At 46.5% G+C, this 24,955-nt stretch overlaps 1 protein-coding gene, 2 long non-coding RNA genes, 1 other non-coding gene and 1 pseudogene across 7 annotated transcripts in view; 2 read left to right on the top strand and 3 right to left on the bottom strand.

The window, feature by feature from the left end:
- DHRS7B (dehydrogenase/reductase 7B) overlaps positions 1 to 15,251 on the bottom strand; it is a 34,950-nt gene extending 19,699 nt beyond the window's left edge. For 2 of the 4 annotated variants that reach the window (XM_072938586.1, XM_072938587.1), the window contains exons 1-4: positions 14,609 to 14,802; positions 13,337 to 13,599; positions 13,139 to 13,174; positions 12,535 to 12,714 (exon numbers count right to left, since the gene is read on the bottom strand). In XM_072938586.1, the coding sequence (XP_072794687.1) occupies positions 12,535 to 12,554 (20 nt within the window). In that variant the 5' untranslated portion in view covers positions 12,555 to 12,714; positions 13,139 to 13,174; positions 13,337 to 13,599; positions 14,609 to 14,802. Of the gene's footprint in view, positions 1 to 12,534; positions 12,715 to 13,138; positions 13,175 to 13,336; positions 13,600 to 14,608; positions 14,955 to 15,151 lie in introns of those variants that run through there. The other 2 variants (XM_072938584.1, XM_072938585.1) reach the window with 2 other exon arrangements.
- On the bottom strand, positions 974 to 5,952 carry LOC140686050 (uncharacterized). Its single transcript, XR_012059487.1, has 3 exons — positions 5,729 to 5,952; positions 2,237 to 2,402; positions 974 to 1,308 (listed from the first exon to the last, which is right to left on the bottom strand). It is a non-coding gene; the product is annotated as an uncharacterized lncRNA (long non-coding RNA).
- On the top strand, positions 12,984 to 13,057 carry TRNAS-GGA (transfer RNA serine (anticodon GGA)). Its single transcript has one exon. It is a non-coding gene; the product is annotated as a tRNA-Ser (tRNA).
- Positions 15,252 to 15,689: 438 nt separating the features above from the next.
- LOC140686049 (small ribosomal subunit protein eS24 pseudogene) lies at positions 15,690 to 24,438 on the top strand (annotated as a pseudogene).
- On the bottom strand, positions 16,629 to 18,128 carry LOC140686051 (uncharacterized). Its single transcript, XR_012059488.1, has 2 exons — positions 18,084 to 18,128; positions 16,629 to 16,881 (listed from the first exon to the last, which is right to left on the bottom strand). It is a non-coding gene; the product is annotated as an uncharacterized lncRNA (long non-coding RNA).
- Positions 24,439 to 24,955: the final 517 nt, after the last annotated feature.

The following is a 24,955-nucleotide window of genomic DNA, read 5'->3' as shown; positions in this document are numbered from 1 at the left end:
GAACCCTGAGGACACTATGCTACGTGAAATAAGCCAGACACAAAGGCACAAATATTGCATGAGTTACGTTACACAAGAACTCTAGAGTAGCCAAATCCTTACAGACACAGAGCAGAATGGGGGTCGCCAGGGGCTGGGCACAAGGGAGGGAAAGGGAATTCATTACTTTTGAATGAATTCAGTTTCAGCTTCACAAGATGAAGAGTTCTGGAGATGGGTGGTGGTGATGGTGGCACACATTCTGAATGCATTTAACACCTCTGAACTATACACCTAAAAACGGTTCAAAAGGAAGTTTTATGTCACGTATATTTCACCAGAATAAAAAACATTTTATGTCACTCATAAAGGGTTAAACATTAAATACTGTCTAATTTCAAGCAGACTCATGGTTGAAATCAAATTGTTTTAAACTGTAACAAATTAGTTTCCTCACTGACTTGGAGAAGTTTTTTGCCTCTGTCTCCTGCTGTGTCTCTCAATCAATTTACTTAGGGTGATGGTTCACCCTGAGTTCCAAGGTATTTTTGGAGCCAGAAAATACCACTGTGAAATTTAACTAGGAAACGGCCTTTCCTCTGGAGCAGTTTTTATACTGCCTCTACGTCAGACTTGCAGTGCACGCACTTTCACGCCAAAAACACGTCCTGGAAGGACGAGAGGAGAAGGCGGCATGGCAGCCTGAGCGCCTTCTCCAGAGCCAGCGTCTAAGCTTCCATCCAAAAATAGCCTAGCAAGTGCCCTGCCACCGTGTTTTCCTGGCGCCCCCCCAGCATCTCCCTCGGGACACGGCCGTGTCTCCTCAGGCCAGGCCACAGAAGCCACCAGGCCAAACGCCGCTGGCAGACTTAGGTTTTCCCCATATGTGTTTTCCCCTCTCGTTTCTCTTTCAGAGCCTCTTCAGGCTTAGAAAATAAGACTTGGCCAACTCCAGGGCCTATATTTAAACAAAAAAAGACCTTAAATCCAAAGCGTCTTTTAAGCAGTCACCACGTTTATTGTTCAGCATGTGCAACAGCATAAAGGCTCTTTTTTCACATGGCATTTAAACCAGGAAGTCAACAGACACTGATTACAAAGATTCGCCTGGTCATGTAAGCGTTAATAAGCCTGGCCACAGAATAGGTGAGAGCAAACGAATTTAAAAGTCAAATCTGAGTCAGGAAAGGGAGGATCTAAGTGTCCGTCCTCCCAGCGGGACAGCGAGCCCACTGCGGCAGGCGCTGGGTGAGTCTACGGGTCGGCTGTAGTTGTCTGCTCCGCGTGCCTGTGAGTGTTTCTATCGTTTCTCCTTCGTGCTCAACTTTGCTAAAATGAGGCCAGAAGAGCAAATAATTAGCTACACTTTAAACGTCAACCTTACAAAAGCAAACTAGCTAATAAATACCACACCAAGAGGAACAGAGAGGCCAATGTCACGTTGCAGTGGCGTCCACATGGGGCGGCAAGGTCGGGGGCGGGGGTCTTGATCTGGACCCCTGGTGGCATGGCGACCAGGCGACTGCAGAGTAAGTCACCAGACCATTCCAGGCCTCACCTCCTGCATATTTTGTGAACGAGCCTGTAGAAGCACCCGTTAAAATGGACTCCAGGGCCTCACCTGCGGACCTCTGAAATCTGCAACACCAGAAAGGATGACACCTGGGAATCTGGACGACTCCTATCCTCCTCTGATGACTTCAATGGGTACTAAGTTTGAAGCCACTGAAGCTCTCTGCAGCTGTCACCAGGAGAGATGTGCCACCCTCCACCCCCGGGGCCAGGGACCACCTCTCCTCCAGCTTCTGTCAACAGGAGTCCAGTAGAAGCCCCCAGGACAGCTCCACACCCCACCCCATCACCCAGCCTCACTGCCCCATCTTCCTGGAAACCACCGGGCCAGTCTCATCACGCCCCCCAATCCCTGTTTAGTCAGTCACCACAGGAAGGGCAGGTCTCCCAGACCTCCCCAGGCTCCCAAACCTCACACTACTGTGGCACCACCTTTTCTGACCCCATCTCCCAGCCAGCCCCACGTTCTGAAACCCTGTGGGCCTCCTGCTTGTCATCAGCAAAATCCTCCACCCAGAAAGGCCCCTTTCACCGTGCGCCCCAACAACATCTGGCCCCCCCGGACCTCGGCAGTGCAGGCGGGGTTCTCCCCCACACCCCACACACAGTGCCACGCAGAGAAGCAGTGAAGTGAGGGGGCAAGCTCGCCTCGTCCCAACCTCAGCAGGGAGCTTCGAGTTCCTACCGTCAAGCGGGCTGAGACGAGCTGCGGGTTGTTGGCAGATGCTGTCAAGTTGAGGAAGTTCCCTTCTGTTCCTGGTTTGCTGAGAGTTTTGTCATAAATGGGTATGGAATTCAGTCTCACGCTTTTCTTCACCCATTGATAAATCACATGGTTTTTCTTCTTTAGCCTGTGAATGTGATGGATTACACTAACTGGGTGGAGTGGTCAACCAGCCTTTCACGCTGGGATAAATCCTGCTTGGTCATGGCGTGATTCTTTATACACACTGTTTGATTTGATTTGCTGGTGTTTTGTTGAGAATTTTTGCATATATGTTCTTGAGAGATACTCGCCTGCCGTTTCCTTTCACTTGCTATCAGGGTAAACAGAGTGGGCTGGGGGCGGGGGGGGGGCAGTTCCCTCTATTTCTATCCCCTGGACAAGTCTGCAGAGAACTGGCATGATCTCTCCTCTAAAGCTCTGTAGAATTCACCAGGGAGCCCACCGGCCCGGGGCTTTCTGGTCTGGAGCACGATTCATCATTCACTCCACTTCCTTCACAGCTTCAGGCCAGTCCAGATTGTCTGTTTCTTCTTGAGTTCCGGCAGATTCTGTCCAGCGTTTTCATCTAGGGTATCAAGTTTGTGGGCATACAGTTGCTCACAATATTCTTTCATTATCCTTTCCATGTCCATAGGATATCTGTTCACTTTTGATACTAACAGTTTGTCTTTTTTTTCTTAGTTAGCCAGTCTATCAATTTTATTGATCTCTTCAAAGGACCGGCTTTTGGTTTTGCTGATTTTATTGATTTCCTCTTTTCAATTTCACTGATTTCTACTCTAATTTTTATTATTCTTCTTCTGCTTTGGACTTAACTTGCTCTCCTTTTTCTAGTTTCCTAAAGTGGAAGTGTAAATGATTGATTTTAGATCTTCCTCCTTGTCTAATACATGAATTCAATGCTATAAATTTCCTTCTAAGCACCACTTTCACTACATCCCACGTTTTGATAAGCTGTATTTTCACTTCCATTTAGGTCGAAATAGTTTAAAATTTCTCTTGCAATTTCTTCCTTGACACGTGTGTTATCTGGACACATGTTGTCTAATCTCCAAGCATTTGGGGATCGTCCAGCCATCTTTCTGTGCTGGTTTCTCCTTTAATCCCCCAGTTGTCTGTGAGCAGACATTATATGATTTCTTTTCTTTTACATTTGTTAAGGTGTGTTTTATGGCCCAAAATGTGGTCTGTCTTGGAGAATGTTCCATGTGAACTTGAAGACTTGCAATCCACTGCTGTTGGAGGAAGGAGCCTACAGACGCCAACCGCATCCAGTAGACTGACGGACCACTGAGTCCAAGCATGGCCTTACTGGTTTTCTGCCTGCTGGGTCTGTCTGTTTCTGATAGGGTGGTGTTCCACCCACTTCCCTTTACAGTTGTCAGTTTTTGCCTCACGTCTGTGACACTCTGTTGGTAAGAGCACACACACTGAGGACCGCTGTCCTGGAGCCCCGGCCCCTTTACACCATGCCGTGTCCCTCTCTCTTCTCGGTCCCCTTCCCTACTCAGCAGTCGGCTCTGTCTGAAATGAACACAGCTGGTCCTGCTCTCTTCTGATCAGTGCTGGCCTGGCATCTCTCTCTCCATCCCTATACTTTCAATCTATCGGCGTCTTTATATTCCAGGTAGGTTTCCTGAGACAACAAACTGTTGGTTTTTGTTTGTTAACCCACTTTTTTTTAGTTGAAGCATAGTTGACTTACAGTGTTGTGTCAGTCTCAGGTATACAGCAAAGTGATAGTCTGTGATTGATTCCAGGACTTCTGACCTCCAGCACTGTCCAATAATAATGTGTAGGGGCTTACGCTATTGCGTTTGTAGTAACTCGTTATAGCAGCAACAGGAATACAATGCAATACAGTGTTTCTCATCAAATTTGGAGATTTTTGGACATTATTTCTTCAAATATTCTTTTCTGCCCCATTCTGTCTCCTCTTCTTCTGGGACCCTTGATGCTGCCCCACAATTCCTGAGGCTCTGTTCACCTGTCTTCACCCTCGTCTGTGCTGCACACTGGGCCACTTCTGTTCACCCTCTTCAGGCGCACTGACTGTCGTCTCAAATCTGCACCCGGGTCCCGCTAAAGGATCTTTCACTTCATGACTGTACTCTCAAATCCAGAGCTCCCACTCGGTCCTCTGTTACACGCTCTACTTCTGTAGTCGGATCATCTACTTGTGGATTTTCCTTTAATTCTTTCAAATGTGGCGTCTTTTAGTTCTTTCAACATATTTATGAGAGCTGTTTCGAAGTCTCTGCTAAGCCCAATATCTGGGCCAACTCAGACACAGCTTCCACTGACTGCTTTTCCCCCGGTACAAGTCATACTTTCTTGTTTTTTTGTAAAATTTTTTTGAAAATTAGCCATTTTGGACACTACACTGTAGGAACTCCAGGTTCTGATTTTCCCCTCTGGAGATGGTACAATTGCTGGTGTGTTTTGTTTAATAACTTGCCTGTATTAAACCTACGGATTTTGTAGTTCAAAAGCACATGTTCAAGGATCAACTGTAGTTTAAATTTCCTTCTCTCTCCTTATCCGCCAATGGACAATGAATCAACCTCTTTTTCATTCTCCATTTCATTACTTGAGATACCTCTAAACAATACACTACTCTACCACATGCAACATACTGGGGAACATAACAGACATTTTCCTATAAAGTCATACATTCTTTTTTAAGTTACATTTCAAAACAGTTTTCAAACAAACTTTTTGGAGAATTACTATTTGAGAAACATTGCCTGAAAAAAATAATTACTATCATAATTTAAGAATTTACTTACTGAATTTTTAAAAAACCTGTGGGGGGAGTGGCATTCTCTTTTTCCAGTGTAGACTCCCTGGAAGGCCTGATCACTGCTGTCTCTGCTAAAATGCAAGCTAACACAAGCAAGGTGCAGAAATGACTTCAGGAGATCCACAGTGTCCCAAAGGCCATCTGTACGCCCTAGGTTAGAGAACCTACCTTTGCTGGAAAGTCCTTCTGCAGGGCAAATATTCACCTCTTCAACCTGAGTGATTAGTAAGCCTGGGCTTCCTAAATCCAGATGCTGTAAACTGAGGCAGGCCAGCACTGAGAGTGAAATGCAGCGTCTCTAGTTCCTTCATGGGGGAGCAACTGGTTTGGAGTCAAAACGTTGCCACCATTTACTTGCTGTCTGATGCTGGAACTCATCCACTTTGGACCCCAGTTTCCTGACCTATAAACGGGGAAATAATCTCCATTCTACCTGCGTCTCAAGACAGTCACGAGATAGGAGATAAGGGGGTAACTGTCAGGTGACGGAGGGGTCTATCGGGGGACCTACCCCACCACTGCTTCACGTCTCTCAGCCTGAAGGTGGGAGTCAGAGCCCAGAGAAAGCTCGGAGCTGCTCCCGCCACGGCCCTAGAACACCGGCTGCACCTGGCCCACCCACACAAGCACTCTCCCTCCTGACTTGCCTCTCTGCGTCCTGCCGGGCACACAGTGGGAGCTTGGGGAAGGCCGTGGGTGAGGGCCGGGCAGCTGGACCCCTAGTGCTCGGCTCCCCACGGCCCCACATCCAGGTTTCAGGAACTGGAACTGCGGGGCCCGAGTGCTAACACAGAGAGTCACTGGCGACAGAAACCACAAGTCTCAGTGCAAATTACTAGGTGGAGCCCTTGGAGGTACGTGCGCAAGAATGGAAGAACTTGTGAGCCCAGCTCACCCTCTGTAAAGCCTTGGCGACAGACAGGAATACTGGGGCTGCTCTTGCTGCGGTTTTACGTGTCACGGAATGCTGTGAGACCTAAAGTCACCAACCCTCGCCCTATGGAAAGGTGGTAGAAAGCACTCTATACACCGCTCCCTCAAACAGAAGTACATTTTTATTTCTAATATAATTAAACTTTTGACTGCTCTGTGACTGTTTCTGATATATGACAACTTTAATTGACTGAAACATTAATATTACACAGACATCCAAATCATATATTAAAAAAGTAATTTTTAGCCTGTTACCATACGTGGCTATTGTGCAAAGAAAAATATTACTACTAACTTTTCAGTGTTGCAATGCACTGGGCTAAAGACATATCTCATTTCATCCTCACAGCAATGCTACCAGGTAGACACGTTTCCAGCTGCTCAGTGAAAAGAGCACTTGAAGTCACACAGCTGGCAGACAGCAGACAGAGAGCTGAACCAAGTATCAGACTCTAAATCTACACTAACTCTTGAGTGCATCAAACAGAAGATCATATAAGAAAAAAAATTAATCCTTCAACTGGAACCTTAAACAGGAAGGATTCTTTTTTTTTGAGGAAGGAGGTAATGAGGTTTGTTTATTTTTTTTAATGGAGGTACAGGGGATTGAACCCAGGACCTCAAGCGTGCTAAGCACACGCTCTACCACTGAGCTACACCCTCCCCCCAGGAAGGCTTCTAATACTGTCTAGGAGATGAACAGATCCCTAAACTCAGTTCCAACCATCCAAACAGAATACAAAGGCTTTTAAGAACTGAATGTAAAGAAGCTAACTGCTCAATACAACTTCTTTGATTCAGGTTAGCTAATAATTTAAGCCAACCTGGATTATACACCACACTCAGAATTCTTAAGCACTAAGAGTTCTCTAACAGAGTTCCCAATTTAATAACTTACATAAACCTGGAAAAATTGACATCTCTCTTTAATTTAGTGTTCCTAGTACAAACATGAGTTTACTTAATAAAATAAGAGCTAATTACAGCAAACAATTTCAAACTACTGGTAAGCAATGTTCAATCACTTCAGCTGCCATCAACAGACCTCTCCCTCCAGGAAGCAGTTCAGTGGCCAAGTCTCAGGTTACCATGAACTTAAGATGATGGAGGAACAGCTCAGGTAGACTCTAAGAGTTTGTTGAATTCTGTCCCCTGGTGAGTGGCAAGAAGCTTCCAAGTGAAATCTACATCCTTTCAATCTCAGCTTCCACCCCTGTATTCACAACCTTCCAGAATAGATTAGTGGAGAGTTCATTTCTGTGTTAAAATCATAGCATTGCCTACCAAAGAAAGGCCTCGTATGTGAGTAACTGGTGTGAAAAACAAGACAATACATCCCAAATGGAGTCACTTATGCTAAGCCTCAAGGCACCAAAATTCACTTGATTACAGTAACAGCCTCTCCCAGAAATGGAATCTTAACCAGTGAATTAGGAATTCCCTGCTGAGCTCTAGGGAGGTCACCTGCCGACAGACCCCTGCACCCACTAAAGGAAGGTGACTCAGCTTGGCCAACCTGTGTTTTGCCCTCAGTTCCTGTCCCCGCCCCCTCCTGCCCAGGGAAGTCTTTCACCTTGTGCAGCTCCTCAGAGCTCCTCTCTCTCTGCTGGATGGGACGCTGCCCCATCCATGAATCGCTGGAGAAAGCCAGTAAGATCTTTAAGATGTACTCAGTTGAATTCTGTTTTTAACAATGGGTAGGAGTGAGAAATGACATTATGGATTCTACAGAGGACAAGTCCTGGAAGGGTTACCTACCAGCAGAAACTGGATCCACATTTTCCTTCAGACCAATGTACAGGAAGTTACGGGCTAGATCTGACCACTCGCAGGCATCCAGACCACGCACAACTGCAGGAACTGCACTTACAAACCAGCTCCAGAATAACCCCTAGACTGTGCGTGCTCCGGTCCAACATTCTACTGCACTGTTCAAGTAGGTTTTGAAAACTGACTTTTCCCTGGTGCCAAAGGGGAAAGAGACTTTTCTCCCTCCTTTTTCTTAGAGCATTTCTTTGAAAAACCTAATGTTTGTAAATCCTTCCTCTGTCCCTTTGATACAAATACAAGTCTTTTTAAAGGCTAAATAAGCTAGCTCTAGCCACAAGTAAAACCTGAGAACGCTCCCCACCCCGAAGGGCCTGGAGCCCTCTCCCTCACAGGTAACATCAGAAACACAACAGCCCATCTCCCGTCACCGTGGAGTTTAGCCTAGGCACCTTGACTACCTGCTCACAGAAATTAAGGATCTCTCATTTTTCCTTCGGAGAAAGGCATTTAACAGCACAGATGGCCTTCCCACTGACCAGGGGAGCTTAGGGTGAAAGCTCGTTCAGCAACGGTGCTGTCTGGCCTTTGTGCAAGAGGACAGGTTACAATTAACCTTGAGGTCATGTGGGTAACGGACTGTCAATGGTGGGACTTCTCCCATTTCTGTAGACTCACTAACAGGTCACCCGTGGTGCAGCTCAGTTCCAGTTAGTGATTACTCAGTAACAAAATTCTTTCCTTTCTTTCCTCATGTGTGGACACCATTTTCTAAGCTGGCAGGAAAAGTTATTTTTAACCTTTCCCCGACATAAATGTGGAGAAATTCTACTCTCACTGGGCCACCCTGATGGCGCCCTCAATGAGGAAAGTGTTCCCCTCTAGAGACTTGGCCCAGGCCTGTCATCCAAATGCCTGACTCTCCTACATTACCACCGTGGCGACACCTCATGGGCATTATTTCAAAGACATCTTACTCCACACTGACCTCATGTCCTTCCCCTGGGGCCTCCCATCTCAGACACACAGGCCAGAGAGAGAGCTGCCCTGGTGCAAGCATGTACAGGACAGCTATCAACCCAGCTAATGTTTTATCTCCTCCCATGAAGAAGCTGCCATTGTTTTAACCACGTTGCTCTTCAGCATGTATTTATTTACCACCTGCTGTGTGCTAGGGAGGTGTCGTGAGCGGGCACATGTGGACTCTGTCCTCCCAGGTGGGGCCGGAGGACAGTGAAGGAGGGGGAGAGTCAGGGAGACTGGCTGGGGTGGAGGCAGGCAAGGGTCAGGCCACGCAGGCCTCCCAGCTCGTGCCAGTATTTGGGGCTTATCCGGAGATGGGTGGGGGGCAGGGCAGAATGGGCGGCACTGAAGAGTCTCAGTCAGGAGAGTGGAACCAGCAGGCATGTGTTCTAAGATCTGGCTCCGGCTCCTCCCCCAGTGCAGGCGACACCTGTGGATCCCAGGCTATTTGAGAGGTGGGATCAGTGGGGCTGGGTGACAGACTCTCTCTGGGGTAAGAAGGAAGAGGGAGGTTCAGGCTATAGTTGGGTAAAAGATGTTAAATCACTTTGCAAACCAGAGACAACGATGACGAAACACAGCTCTGGCACTCCTGTCTACTCCTTGCCATGCAAGCTACCAACAGCGACAAGGGTCCAACTGAGGTCTCTGCCACTCGGCACACCTGCCCCATCTGGGCAACTGGAGGCCTGACCACTTCTGCAGGAGGCCGGAGCACAGTCAGAGCTGGAACACAGATGCAGCCTGTGGAGCTGGTCTGCGTTCCCAGGAGCAAGTAATGCAAGACTGAGGTTCAGTACTGCTCTTGGGTAAGGCCCACCCTGTCCGTGTCTGACTTCTCTGCTGGCCCACAGGCCTCCCAGCACCACGAGGCACGAGCCCCTCCTATAGCCGGGCAGCGCGTCTGTCCCCTCTCCTGGCCCAGTGTAACTCCAGCTCAGTCCCTAAGGTCTCAGCTAAGAACTACTCCCAGGAAGGCCTTCCCAGCACAGGCACTGCCCCCGCTGCTGGCCGGGCACCTCCCCACAGCGCCCTCTGCCGTCCGCAGGAACGCACGGCCGCCCACACAGCCTCTGCTCTGTCCATCTCCCTCGTGGGACTCGCAAGCAGCGTGAGGGCAGGCGCTGTGCCTGTTCCGCCGTCAGTGTACCCGCGCCTAGCACACTGCCGGAACACCGCAGGCCCTAAGGAAGCAGCTGTTACGTAAAGGGGTGAAGGACACACACAGAGAAGCACCAGCTTTTGGAGTGACAGGGAATTGGCTCTGCCCTTACAAGCTCTGCACTATGGAGAAATTCCTTACCGTCTCTGAGCCCAGGTCTTCCTCTGTAAGTGAAGATAATTGTTCCTACTTTACAGGGTTATTGTGGGCATTGAACGATCTGACAGAATTCTTTGCACAGTCTTAAGACACTCAGTGCACACTAACCACCCTTATCCTCTGACAGGACGGAGACAGGCGGCAAGTGTGTGGTGGGGACAGCACACCCCTGCTGCCGGTGAGGGCACAGGCACAGCCTCATTAATGCAAACACTGAGTTGCAAAGCTGAATAGAACAAATATTTTAAGTATACTAGGGGAATATATCATCAAAAAGAACTCTGAAATAGGCCTGTTTCTAAAGCCAAGACTCTGTCTGGATGTGAAGCGACCCTGCATCTCCATGGCTCGTCTGCTCGTGCACAGTGTGGCTCCTTTCAAAGCAAGTGCGCCAGGAATCCCTTCCTCAGGGAAGCAGGGTTCCAACTTGGGTTTCAAAGCCCAGAGGACCTCAGGCTCTCGCCTTTAAGACAACGGCCCCTTCCTCCTAGTAGGAAACTCCATGCCTTAATGAGGAAATGCCCCTTGCTCTGGTGTCCTCCAGCATCTCAGGGCCACCTCCCTCCCCCTCCCTGCTGTGTTCTACAATCCCCAACACACCCCTTTAAGTTTGCATGTGTCCTTACTTAGATCTTCCAACTTTGGATACATCATTTGCTTCTCCAAGCTTCCATTCCTTCATCTGTAAACATGAAACTAAAACAGTACTTGCCTCTTGGCTGAATAGCACAGAATATGCCTCACATTACTACACGACAATCTTGTTTTGGGGTCTCTACCAGATCCCTATTCTATCTATGATCCAGAAAAAAATCACAATATAAAGACCTTTTCCAACGGTATACATGTTTTTTTCAGAGTCTGTATACAGCAATAAAAGAACTCAACCACCCCACTAGCCAACGTATTGGAATAAAATGGACAATCACAAAGAATCTCCAAGTGTTGCAAAGAAAAATAATTTAACAAAGTTTCCCAAAAGAAAAGATTAATTCAGCAAAATGCAATTTATGTACCTGCATTTATGATACCTTCCTTTAAAGCAAGCCCTCTTAGGACATAAACTTCAGTTAATGTTAATCTGGAAATCTCAGCACGTTGCTTTCAGGGATAGCAAAACGCCATCCAGGAAATCCCAGCAAGGAGGAGGACTCAGTCTTACCGGTCACCCCTCACCAAGGCCCAGTCCTGATCCTAACCCTCCCTTCCCTCTCCACTCCCTCCCATCCTAAGCCTCAAGAGAAATAAAAAGCATCATTACCTCTATACGGTTGATAAGCTGTGTTATGGCAACAACCCAGACTAGTTTTAAATATACATGCTTCAGCAAGGACCTTCCAAAGCAGCCCCTATATGAGGAGGAGTAGGATTTACACTGTGGTGAGGAGTGAGAGGTATCTACAACACTCACTCTGGTGGGTGCCCAAGAAACTTAGTTCCTTCCCTATCCTTCAGAAGAATTAAGATCAGTTTTGCTAATTCTCTCTGCATCACCAAGCTGAGGCTCCCTCTTTGTATCTGCCGCTTTTCTAGAAAACGACTTTCTCTTTGCTTTCCCCACACACAGGGTGGAAGACGTGAAAAGCACTTTCTGGTAACTCCATTAAGAGAAGTTCGCTAAATACGTGTGAAGAAGAAGTCCAAAAGTTACTTCAGGTGGGTGGGTGTAGCTCAGTGGTTGAGCCCGTGCTTAGACTGCACGAGGTCCTCGGTTCAATCCCCGGTACCAACGTTAAAAAAAAAAAAAAGTTACTTCAAAAGTAACTTGTCAAAAAAATAAACAATACGCACAAAACAAAAGAAACCTGTCAAATCTCAAATCACTATAGCAAAAGGAATTGGAAAGAGTTCTACGGGCACGATTTGTTGAGTACCTAACCCGCGCCACACGCTAGCGGAGTACGGTCCACGCCGACCTCACTACGCTTCACGAGAACCACGTGAGGGTTCCCAGCTTACAGCTGAGGACACTGGCCACACAGCCTGGGAAGCGGCGGAGCCAGAGCTCCACAGCAGCCATCCCGCGGGGGCGCAGCAGCCGGCCCCCGGCTCTGCCTCGCAACACGGGCACCTGCCGTCCTGCCCCACACCAGGCCAGGTGCCGTCCGCCTCGGGCACGCCACCTGCCACCTGCCACGTGCCACCTGCCACGTGCCACCTGCGCGGGGGCGGGGCTGCGGCGCACGCGCAGAATCGGGGACACCGCGGTCGCCGCCAGCCTACGCCCATCTGCAGCCGCGCAAGCCGAGGCTCAGAGCGGAGTCGCGGGCTCCCCAGCCAGGAAACGCCGAGCGAGGGGCCCTCTGGTCCGCGGCCTCCGCACCGCTTCCTCCCCTCAGCCGCGCGAAGTGCGCTCGAGCCGGGACTCGCCGCGCCCCTCGCCAGCCAGGTTCCTCCCGCAAGCCCTACCTGGTCGCTGCGGAGACCATGGTGAGTCAACTCCATCCTCCCGCCTCACAAGTGACGTGCTTTTCCGTCGCCCAGCGGTGCGGCTTCGTCCAATCACAGACCGTGGGCTGCGCATGCGCACTGGGCTGCGTCCCGCAAGGCGCTGGTAGGCAATTCGAAAGGTTTCGAGTTCTGTGCGCTCTAGGGAAAGAGAGGGGACACAGGGTTGGAGCTCCAGCAATTGAAGCAGTGTGATATTGGCGCAAAGATAAATTTAAAAAACCGATGGAAAAGGGGAGGCCGGAAACAGACTACAGGTGTGTAGTCACGTTCTTCTTCCCACGAAAGAGCCACTGTGATCCAATAGGAAGGTTCTTTTCAAAAAATAGTGCTACATTATTTGAATGTCACTGGGAGGTGAGAAGGGATGAACCTTAACCCCTACCTCATGCAAAAAAATCAATTCGGGGGGAGGGTATAGCTCAAGTGGTAGAGTGCGTGCTTGGAATGCACGAGGTCCTGGGTTCAATCCCCAGTACCTCCTCTAAAAATAAATAAATAAACTTAATTACCACCCCCCAAATCAATCCGAGATAGATTGTAAGTCTAAATGTGAAAGACATACCTCTAGAAAATAACAGCTAACAGCAGAATATCGTGACTATGGGATAAGAAAACAAGGTTTTAGCAAGACATCAGTACCAACCAACCGTAAAGGGAAATGCTGATAAATGGGCGTCGTTAAATTTAAGACAAGGAAAGACAACATCAAGAGAGCAAAAGGCAAGCAACAGAGTGGAGAAGGCATCTGTGATACACATACCTGAAAATAACTTCTACTCAGAATATGAGTAATTCTTGCAAATAAATTTTTTTTTAAAGACCTGAAGTGGTGGAAGAAGCAGCATGGAAAGAGGTTGTTGACAGAAAAACTGGGGGGAATTCTCATAGTTCAAAATTGAATTGATGGCAAAGTGTACGAATTGAAAAATCTCGCTTCCTGCTGTCCAGGTACCCTTTTCTCCTTCACCTGGGTAACAATGCTCTTAGCTGTGTGCATCTTTCCAGAGACAAAATTTAATAGATCTGAAAGGAGAAACAGACAAATCCACAATTACCACTTGGAGACTTAAAGACTCCTCTCTTGGTACCTGATAGAACAGATAAAAAGTCAGCAAAGATATAGAAGAGCTTTACAATACCATCAACCAACAGGATTGAATCGACATTTGTAGGACATCTCACAATGACAGAAAGCACATTCTTTTTAAGCACCCACAGAACACGTACCAAGATAGACCAAATCCTAGCCATAAAAACTAACCAACAAATTTCAAAGGACTGAAATTACATAGAGTGTGCACCAACTACATGGACTCAAACTGGATATCAATTAAGAAAATGCTAGTAGAAAAATCCCAGAACTTGGAAGCTAAACAATATACTTAAAAATAATCTATGGATCAGAACGGTGGTCCCTTCCCCAGGCTGAAAAAGTTCCCCATTCCCAGAACCTTTAGAGAGTCTCATAGAGTTACGTGGCACCTTGGGGAACAAATCAGCCATATATTTGTCTTCATTATCCAAATCACCCTTGGTCCACCCCCTCCCTCCACTGGCAGCTTCTTGAGGACAGGAACCTTATTTCTCCATCTCAGGCTTTTTGGCACAGATTAAGTGTCAAGGACTTTTTTAAAGTGACTTCTTAAAAGTAGAAGTTTAGGTTTACAACAAAACTGAGAGCAAGGTACAAAGATTTCCCACATACCTCCTGCCCCTACACATGCACAGCCTTCCCCATTATCCACTCACTCACCAGAGTGGTACACTTTTTACCAATGATAAAACTACACTGACACATCATAATCATCCTAAGCTCACACTTTACTCTCAGGTTCACTCTTGTTGCTGAACATTCTGAGAGCTTGGACAAAAGCATAATGACATACGTCTATCATTATAATATCATACAAAGCATTTTTACTGCCCTAAATCTCATTTGTGCTCTGCGTATTCAACCCTTCTTCTCCCCACCCCTATTAATAACCTTCTATTGAGAAGAGCTTTAAGACATGAACCTTGAAAGCATCGGTACCTTGTGTTTATGAATACTTAACTTCCCCCTTGTTAATTTAGGTACCAGTGTTTGAAGTCACAGGGCTACTTATCTATAAAGTGAATCTGGATGATATTTAGAGTTATTTTGAGGCTGTAAAGCGCTACTGGGTCCAAATGTCAAGTGGAGGTCTGCTGAACGCGGACAGGTGGTGGCAAGTCTGTAACTGAGAGACAGGGAAAGGCTGGCTGGAAGGCACTTAAATTCTGATTTCCTCTTCACTCTCTAGGTTTCCGGCTGCTTGTGAAATGGATACCGTCCTCCCCGAGAATCAGATGTCACATTTCTGATCCCGACGAATTACTAATTTTTCTCCTTTTTCACCCTAAATTGAAAGCAGAGACATGCAAATTCCCCGCCATCCAAGGAGGCAGCACCTCCTGGCAGGCGCTCTTAGCTGGTCGGGCACCAGTGACCGAAACTGCCGGAGGAGCTTCGGGAAGCGCCGCAGGACTGGCTCGGGTTCTGGGTCACGACCCTTGGATCGACGACCCGCCCCCGGAACCGTGGTCTCCCCCGCACCTTCGGTCCGGACCCTCGACTGTCAATCAAGCGGTCCGGTCCCGGCCGGCCAATCAGGCTCCGTCTCCGGAAAGAACAAAAGGGGGGGTGGGCTGCTGCCTCCTAGCGCCCCGCCCTGTGACGCTGCCGGCCACGCCTGGCGCCTGCGTCCCCACAAAGCCCCTCCGCCACCGTAGCGGGGAGGAGCGTCGCCCGCTAGCGGCGCAGCGCCGTGAGACCGCCCGCCCTCCAGACCGCCCCGCCCCGCAGGTGGCGGCGCCTCCCGGCGTCCTTTGCAGGCAGGTGAGCCCACTTCCGGCGCCCTCCGGCGAGGCGTCCCCGGGCCCGTGACGCGCCGAGAGCCCCGTCTCGCGCGCCGCCGTCGGCCGGGCCCTGAGGTCCCCAGAGAGCCGGCGATTCTGTGGCGTTCGGTCCGCGCTTCTTGCAAAAAAGCCGCGCGATTGGGTGGTGAAGGCGTAGCCCACCCTGTGAGCCACCAAGGGAGGAGCCAGGCGCGCCTGGCCGCTCTGCTCGGAATCGCCGGAACCCGGAGGCGACCCAGATCGCTCACCAGCGGGCCGACCGGGGACTGACGACAGAGCGCCGGGGAGGAGCGAGCGGCAGCCACGGGCGGTGTCCGCGGGGCCGCACGGCCGACCTGACGATGAGCGACCTTCCACGGAGACGCGGAGCGCCGTGTCGTGAAGTCCAGCGTCGGGTGACGGAGGCCAGAGCGGCAGTTCCCCGGGCCGGGGCGTAGGGACGGGGAGGGGGCTCGTCAGCATCGGGACCTGGGGACAGTCCTGGGGGTGTGCACACGCATGAAGGTTCTTCGGGCTGTTCCCTTGAGGTCGGTGCACCTTACTGTGTGTATGTTGCAGCCTTGTGTACATCACGCCCCAAAAGGCCAAGGACGTGACACATTCTTGAGTCAGTATTTCCCAGGGGCTCCAAAATCAAGCCACTCTCTAATTATTTGCTCCGTAACATCCTCAGGTTGAGGTGCAAACTGCTTTGATTACTAACGTAGCATTGTGGTTACCGGAGCAGGTTCTGGGGCCAGATTTCCTGGGCTGAAATAGTATTTTTGCCTCCCTCTAGCAGTGCAAGTGTGAAGAAATTGTGTAACCAGTTTTTCTTGTCGTGGGACTAGGCAGGCCGGTACGGCGGGTGGTGAAAGAACTGACCGGAGACAAAGTGAAATAAAAAGCTTAGTAGGGGTACGCCGCCACAGACAGCAGCGGGCCACGCGGACGAGAGGTGCCTGTGTGTGCACCGAGGGCAGAATTCTAGAGCCTTTTATGAGGAAGGGCCTATGTGCTTTAGGGAAGGGGTCGTGTTGAACGTTTCCAGGAGTTAGTTGATCATTATCTAAGGGGTTATTTTTAGGAGGAGGTAGGGGGTCTGGTGACTGGAGGAATTGTGGGGGAGGGGGTTGTTAGGTCATAACTCAGGGTTGTTAGTTGGGCTAAAGCAATTACGTGTTGGAAGAGGAACGTTCTCTGTTTTCTGATTTATTGTCTTTATGGTGTAAATAATTAGGGCGCAGGTTTGCATCTTGTGACTAGCGCCCCCTTTTGCTCTCTGTGGGGCCTCTCACTTGTCCCCGAACCCCACATCCTTCGCTTTCATTTCACTGTTGTAAAATCCACGCTCAGTCTCTGCTCCATTTCTGCCAGTAAAAGGGCACTTTGCAGGTCTGTTCTTTGATGTGATGCTGAGTATGCAGAGCCAGGCCTTAGAAACTAAGTCTGAAGAATTAACAAAGGGAGGTTCAGAAAGAATGGAAGACATAAGGCGTAGAATGTTCTGCATCAAAAATTATTTAAAATAATCTGTTTAAAATAATCTATCATAAATAACCTAAATTATTTAAACAATCTGTTACAATCACAAACACTAAAATAACCTGATTTGATAAAACAATAAGTTGAGAGTGGCCACAAGATCCTACGGGCTGATGAAAAATTGAGAGTGGTGTGACTATGACAGTTACCAACTTGTGTTTGTGGTCAAAATGAATTTTTTCTTGCAAGTGTTATTTCAACACAGAAGCTTTAGAAGTTGCCACATTCTGCAAAAAGAAAAAAAGCCCTACATAAAGGCCATGATTGTTACATGGTTATCTTAGTTGACAGTTTGTTGCTCTGGGAGATAGTCTTGTAATTGAAGTCTCTGTGTTCTTAACAGACACTTACAGGATTTATTTGTTAAATCCAACCACAAGGATCATTGGCACCATCCTCTTCCCGCAAGCATGAGGGAAGATGTCCAGTTCTCCTGGGTTTATCACTTAACAAAGAGTTTGAGAGTGTAAATGAAGAGTGTGAACTCTGCTGATTAAGAAATTGTGATCATCCAACCTGGTCAGGGCAGAGGTTGACTCTTGTTCCATCTAGAAAAACTGTTTTTACAGACATCACATTCCTAGTGTTTGAATGTAGTAGACATTACTAACTTCAAACTGATTCCAAACATTACATTTGGAATTACTTTATTAACAAAATTCTGGTTGGAAAGGCATCACATGATGTGAAATTTTAACATTTCAGGGTTTTAATCACCACCACTTACGTAAAATAGCTGGGGAAAATATGTAAATATGTCTTATGTAGAATAGGAACCAAGAATACTGAAAGTGATTAATATACAGAAAGACATGCAGAAAAAAATGCATATTTACTATAGTTTTCCTTACATAACTGGTCAGAGACCATGATCAATGTTTACAGCTCCTTTTACTACCTATTCTGTGTTGTCTCTACCCTCTGCCAACATCTTGGCTGATTAGGGCTTTGCAATTCCAGAAGGATCTGAGGCCCTAGTGGTCTCATTTTTCTTGGGTTACTATAATTGTCCACAGACATCTGGCAGATTCCTGCTCCAAGGCCCCTCAGGCACCTGGCTGCTGCCCTTTAAAGATAACAGAGAACATTCCTTTCCTAATACATACCTGCCTTAGCTGAGATAATGATTATCTGTACAGTGCCCAGAAGCCTGACCACCAGAACCGGTCACAACCCCTACCAAAATCCCTAGCCCTTCCCTTTCATGACCCCTGCCCTTCCTGTTACCTCAAAATCAACCAGTCAGAATTGTGCACAAGTGAATGTTGCCCCCCGCAACCCCCTTAGTGCCTGATGTCATGTCAGCACAGAGTGAAAGTTTACTCTCCCTAATAAGAGACCTCAGCAGCTGGGCCTCGGGGCTCGCACAGGCAGCTGTCCTCCGTGTGGCCCGCAGTTGTCTGCGGCAGCGTCTCTGCATAAATTCCTTCCCCATCTTCACCCTTTGTGTTTGGCAGAGACCTTTGCTGCCCATGTGCTGGCCTGCCCAATCCCACAGCAATAATCTTCCACTTAATTTTTTTTTTGCTGGGGGGTAGGTAATTAGGTTTGTTTATTTATTTACTTATTTTAATGGAGGTACTGGGGATGGAGCCCAGGACCCTGTGCATGCTAAGCATGTGCTCCACCACTGAGCTATACCCCCTCATTCCACTGACTTTTACTACCCAACATGGAAGCACTAAGAACCCCACACTCCTCCAAAATCCCCTAGTGTTATCAGGCCCCTTCCAGATTCTTGGACAGCAGTACCATAGGAATTAGTGTCACTTACACAAGACTCTTAGGCAAGCAAAGCTTTTTATTAAAGGAGATTGTGCACAAGGGAGAAACATTTAATCTTCAGTAAGATTAACAGCTGATTTCCCATCAGAAACCATGGAGTCCAGAAGGCAGAGGGATAATGTATTCAAAGTGCTGAGGAATAAAGACTGCCAACGAAGATTCTGTATCTGGCAAAACTACCCTTCAAAAATGAAGCAGAAATTAAAACAATCCAAGACAAACTGAAGCTAAGGAAACTTACTGTTAGTAGACCTGCCTACAAGAAATACTAAAGAGTCCTGAAATGAAGGTACATCAGGCAGTAACTCAAGGCTGTATGAAGAAAGAAAGGACACTGGTAAAGGTAACCGCCTGGGTGAATAGGAAAGCCAGCACTGTACTTTTGGTTTGAAACTGCTCTTTTCTTCTATATGACTAAAAGGAAAATGCATAAAACAATTATACATTTATGTTAGCAGACACACAGTATATAAAAATGTAATCTGTGACAGTGACAGCATGAAGAGGGGGGGAGTGGAGACAGGAGTAGAGTGTTCTGTGCTGCTTAAACTAAGTTGGTGGTATTCACACTAGGTTGTTGGAAATTTAAAATGTTAATTATAATCCGTAAGGCAACCTCTTAAAAAGGAAAAATACACAGAAAAGGAATGAAGAGGGAACTAAAAATGATAGTGACAATAAATCAACTAAATACAAAAAAGGCAGTAATAGAGGAATTGAGAAACAAAAAAATATAATACACAGAAAACATAAATGGGAGAAGGAAATCCTTCTGAAAACTAGAACATTATTGAAAAATTAAAGAAGATGTAAATAAACAGCTTTTCCTCCCTGGCTGCTTGAAGATCAGCTGCCATCATGAATGACACAGTAACTATCTGGACCAGGAAGTTCATGACCAACCAACTACTTCAGCGGAAACAAATGGTCATTGATGTCCTTCACCCTGGGAAGGCAACAGTACCTACAACAGAAATTCGGGAAAAACTAGCCAAAATGTACAAGACCACGCCAGATGTCATCTTTGTATTCGGATTCAAAACTCATTTTGGTGGCGGCAAGACAACTGGTTTTGGCATGGTTTACGATTCCTTGGATTATGCGAAGAAAAAAATGAACCCAAACACAGGCTTGCAAGACATGGCCTATACGAGAAGAAAAAGACCTCAAGGAAACAGGGCAAGGAATGGAAGAACAGGATGAAGAAAGTCAGGGGGACTGCAAAGGCCAATGTTGGTGCTGGCAAAAAGAAGGAGTAAAGATTCTGCAGTGACTATATCTGTGGTGACTGTGCAGATTTTTCATGAGAAGATTAATAAACTAAGAACTTTAACATGTTAAAGAAGAAGATGTAAATAAACGGAAAGACATTCTGTGCTCACGGATTAGAAGACAGTTTGTCAGTGTTGTCAGTACTACCCAAAGCGATCTATAGATCCCTGTGCAAGTCCCAATGGCTGACCTGGGGGAGTTCCAGTCTCGCCCCTTTCCTGCTGAGAGAAGGGCCTTTGGCCGTTTATCCCAACTGCCTACTCCTGAGTGTCTTTACGCACTAAACGCCACCTAACAGCTGAGAGAATCATACAAGGAGACGGATATGAAAACACATGAACAGGAAGTCAACACAGTCCCCTCCCTCACCCAAGGAGGGAAAAATACAGACCTCAGGGTGTAAGCAGAACAAGTGTTCGGTATCTTTTCCATTTTGGTAACTGAGGTTCAAAAAAGCAGAATGACTTACCCAAAGCCACACGGGGTAGCATTTGTGGTGAGAAGGACCAGAGGCCTTGACTGGAGCCAACACACACTCTCCCACTATTCACGCCCCTCCCAACATGCACATCAATCCTGATTAGCCCAGGACAGCCCTGGTTTATGCCTCTTGTCCTTGGGTCATTTTTAACTGCACTCTCTTACACTCTAAAATTGTCCTGGTTTGGACAGTAAATTATATGGCCACCTTCCAACCTAACAAATCAAACCCACACCCTATAAGAACATCTCAGCTAAAGGACTGTCATTGAATTCAGTGTTTCCTGTTTTCAAAAAATGGAAAATGGCCGGGGGGAGGGTATAGCTCAAGTGGTAGAGTGTATGCTTAGCATGCATGAGGTCCAGGGTTCCATCTCCAGTACCTCCTCTAAAAAATAGATGAATACCAAGGTAAACCGAGTTTACCTCCCTCCCCCTCAGAAAATAATAAAATTAATAAAAATTTTTTAAAAATGGCATCTTATCCACACCTGAAACCCCATCAGCTGGACTGGGGCACCCAGCACCGTTACTTCTTATGTGTGCAGTGACTACAGATTCATTCGGGATTAAATGCAGTTTTGTCAGTATTGTCTGTATCTCTAATGACCAAGTCTAATCAATCATCTCAGATGATAATACCCTATGTCACCTGTCCCAGAGATGTTTAATAGAGTGTCTCACAGCCCTCAGATCAGGAGTACTGCTGCCCTTCTAAAAATGAGTACAAGTATGCCTTCTTGTTGGGCTATCATTTTTCAGGACTAAAAATGCTTCTTAAAAATAAATAAAAGCCCATGCTATATTTAAAAAATCCCAGTGGGATTTCTTGCAGGAATAGAAAAACCAGCTTAAAATTCATATGGGATCTCAAGGGGCCCCAAAGTGCCAAAAAAAAAAAAAACCTTGGAAAAAAAAACAGTTGGAGGACTGATACCTCCTGATAATAAAGCTTCCTACAAAGCTACAGTATCAAACCGTGGCACTAGAATAGGGATGGACACACAGGCCCACGGGAGTGAAAGACCCTTACATCTGTGGTCAGCTGACTTTCAATAAGGCACCAATGCCATCCCATGGGGAAAGTCCACTCTGTACACCAAATAGTGAAGACTGGGCGGCCATGTGCAGAGTGAAGTTAGACTTTTACTTTACTCCACGTGCAAAAATTTATCCAAAATGGACCAAAGGCCTAAATTTAGGGGTTACAACTCTTGGAAGAAAACATTAGAGAAAATGTTTATGAAACCTTTATTTAGAAATGGTTTCTTAAGCGTGATACCAAAAACACAGGCAACAAAATAAAAAATAGATAAATTGGATTTCTGCAAAATTTGAAACTTTTGCATCAAAGGACACTATAAAGTGAAAAGACAACTTGCAGAGGGTGAGAAACTATTTGCAAAACATTCCTAGTAAGGGTTTAATATTCAGAATATATAAAAAAACTACAACTCAACAAAAAGTAAACCCAGGTAGACATAGTCAGTTAATTTACAACAAAGGAGCCAAGAACATACAATGTAGAAAGGACAGTCTCCTCAACAAACGGTGTTGGGAAAACTGGACAGTCACATGTGAAAGAATGAAACTGGACTACGTGCCGTGTACAAAAAGTAACTAAAAATGGATTAAAGGCGTGACCTTCAGACCTAAAAACCACGTTTCAGCTAAACCACACTGTTTCCATATCAAGCAATGTGGGTATACTGTTGAGTCTTATATTTTTTAAAATGGTAAACATTTTTTGAAAAGAATTTAACCACTTCCTGGGCAGCAGCTTGTCTCTATTCAACTCTTTTTTTCCAGTTGGCTTGCTGGAATTTGCCCCACACACAGATGGCCAGTGCTCAACTAGACACCTGGATGTGGTTTATACACAGACTCTGGGCTCCCCTCCCCTGGCTCTGTCTTCACTTCCTGTGGCTTTAGCTGTTCTGTTCTCTGTTCTCTGCTTCTTCAGTGCAGAGAGACTGTGTGTTTTCGATCAGAGCTTCAGCCTCCCTTTTGGGCTCCTAGTCTGGCCTGTCCTTGACTATAAGCCATAAAAAACATGTCACTTCCTTTTCCCTACTTCCAAGTGTCTACTTCCTTCCAAGTCTGCCTGTTTGGCTCACTACAGTGCTTTCAGGGATTTGTTTTTGTTTTCTGTCCAGAGTTCATACTTGTTACGTGAGAGCGCATTTGTTTAGGATATTACTTTACCCTGTTGGAAGCATAATGCCATGGTGGTTTTACATTTTTTAAAAATTGAAAAAAATTAAAAACCCATAAATAGAAAAACACTTTAGACCATGTTAGTCCCATGGATAGGGGGAAATGCCTTTTGAGGCAAATACCTCACCATGTCACTTATTTTTAAACTGGCCAATTTCTACCCACCCTTCTACACTTAGGTCGGCAGAGAAAACACTTCCAGACCCCCTCCACTGCAACTGCCTGGGCAGGGTTAGGGTACGAAGTGTCATGGAGTGTTTTCCTATTAACTGGACTTTCCTTCATCTCTGCAGTCTCTTATTACAGTCGTCCCTCAGGATCCGAGGAGCGGGTTCCAGGACACTTTGTAGATAACCAAAATCCACAGATGCTCAGGTCACTTCTATAAAACGGTGCATTGCTTGCATATAACACATCCTCCCGTATACTTTACGTCATCTTTAAATTATAATATTTGGCACAACAGAAACGCCGTGTAAATAGTTCTAAATATAATGTAAGTGCTGTGTAAATAAAACATGGCAAATTCAAGTTTTGCTTTTGAGAACTTCCTGGGAAACTTTTTTCAAACATTTTCCATCCCCATTTGATAGAATCCTTGGATGCGGAACCCACAGATATGGAGGACTGTACCATACTTGCCTGCTAATGTTGCTGTCTACCCACTACACCGTGGGTTCTTAAAGTAGGATGCCACTTCTGGATCAGTAATTGCTGCTGTTTCTTGAACCCTTAATAAGTGACAGACAGGTTCTAAGAGCTTGGCTCATCTGTTCCTTGCTATAACCCTTTAATGTAAACACTGAGCTGGTGTCACCCCAATTTTAACAGGTAAGCCATCTGCCCCAGGTTATGCAGGTAGTCAGCATTGGAGCCATACTTAAGGTTAGCAGTTTTCTGGTGGCTGGGAGTGGAACCTGAACAAGTCCCCTTTCCCAGCCTAAGTTGTAGAATAACATTTTCTCTTCTCTTTTTAAGTTTTAGTGATTTTTAAAGCACAATATATGATTAATCCTTACCATAAAAGAATTAAAACATAGATAACGTTCTCTCACCAGAAGTTAACCATGATAGGTGGGTTGGTTTGTTTCTTCCAGCCATTTAATTCGTACCTACATATAGCATTACTTTACAGGGGTCAGCATTCTCTGTATTTTCCTGCAATTTGCTCTGTTCACTTATGTCTTAACAGGCATTCCACATTAGTACTTACAGACCTACGTCATTCTGTAACAGCTGCATAGCATTCCCTAAAATACTTATCCTATAGTTGATTAACTCATTCTATTAGTGGTCATTTAGTGTTATTAGTGGTCATTAGTGTTTTCAGCTTTTTTCCCATTAGAAAAAAGCTATAGTAAACAGTTTTGTCCACGCATCTTACGGGAATGCTTCTCAGGGATATATTTTGTGTTTTAATTTTATTTATGTATAAAGCTGTTGTGATCGCGGGGCATTTGAAATCATTATCTATAATACAAGTAGAGAGCACAAAAATCCTTCCACGGTTGAATGACCATCTTGATTAATGTTGTAGAGCCGAGGGGCCTGAATGCTAAGGGCACCCGAAACCGAGTCATATCTGCATGCCCGGTGCACTGGAATGCTCATCACAAGCAATGTTTATAGAGGTGTATCGTGTACTTTGTAATTCCTAACTGACATTTCCGATTTCACTTTGTATTAAACTGATACTTCTTTAACATATCCATGGCGTGCCTTACTTCACCGCGTTTTATTCTTAGAATAATCCTATTCATATTTGTTATTAAACAAAATAAAAGTTTGGGATGATTGACTAGCTAACTAAACATTGATTTTTGAGAACCTGCACATTACCAATACTGCCCTGGGTATTGGGGATATAGCGATTAATAAAGCGCACAAAAATCATTACCCTTACGGAGTTTCCACGCTACTGAGGGAACAGTTAAAGAATAAACAAGTAAATAAACTCTTTGGGTAAGCAGATGAAGGACTTGGGGGCTGTAACGTCCCACAGGACGGCGGGGAGGCGTCCCCGGGAAGGCAGCCTCAGACCAGGCCCCGAAGGAAGCGAGGCGCAGACGGGCGGCGGCGGCGCGTCCACGGCGAAGGCCGCGGCTCAGCGCCCGGGCGGTGTCCGAGCCGCAAGCGTCACCCCGGGCCTCGGTCCCGAGCCTGGAGCCTCAGCTGCGCGGAGATCATCTACGTTTCTGTGTCTCTTCGCTTGTGGCGGCTCCGG

This window comes from Vicugna pacos, chromosome 16 (assembly GCF_048564905.1).
Source record: "Vicugna pacos chromosome 16, VicPac4, whole genome shotgun sequence".
NCBI lineage: Eukaryota > Metazoa > Chordata > Mammalia > Artiodactyla > Camelidae > Vicugna > Vicugna pacos.
Note: the sequence above shows the minus strand (reverse complement) of the source record. Positions and strands in the feature narration are given on the sequence as shown.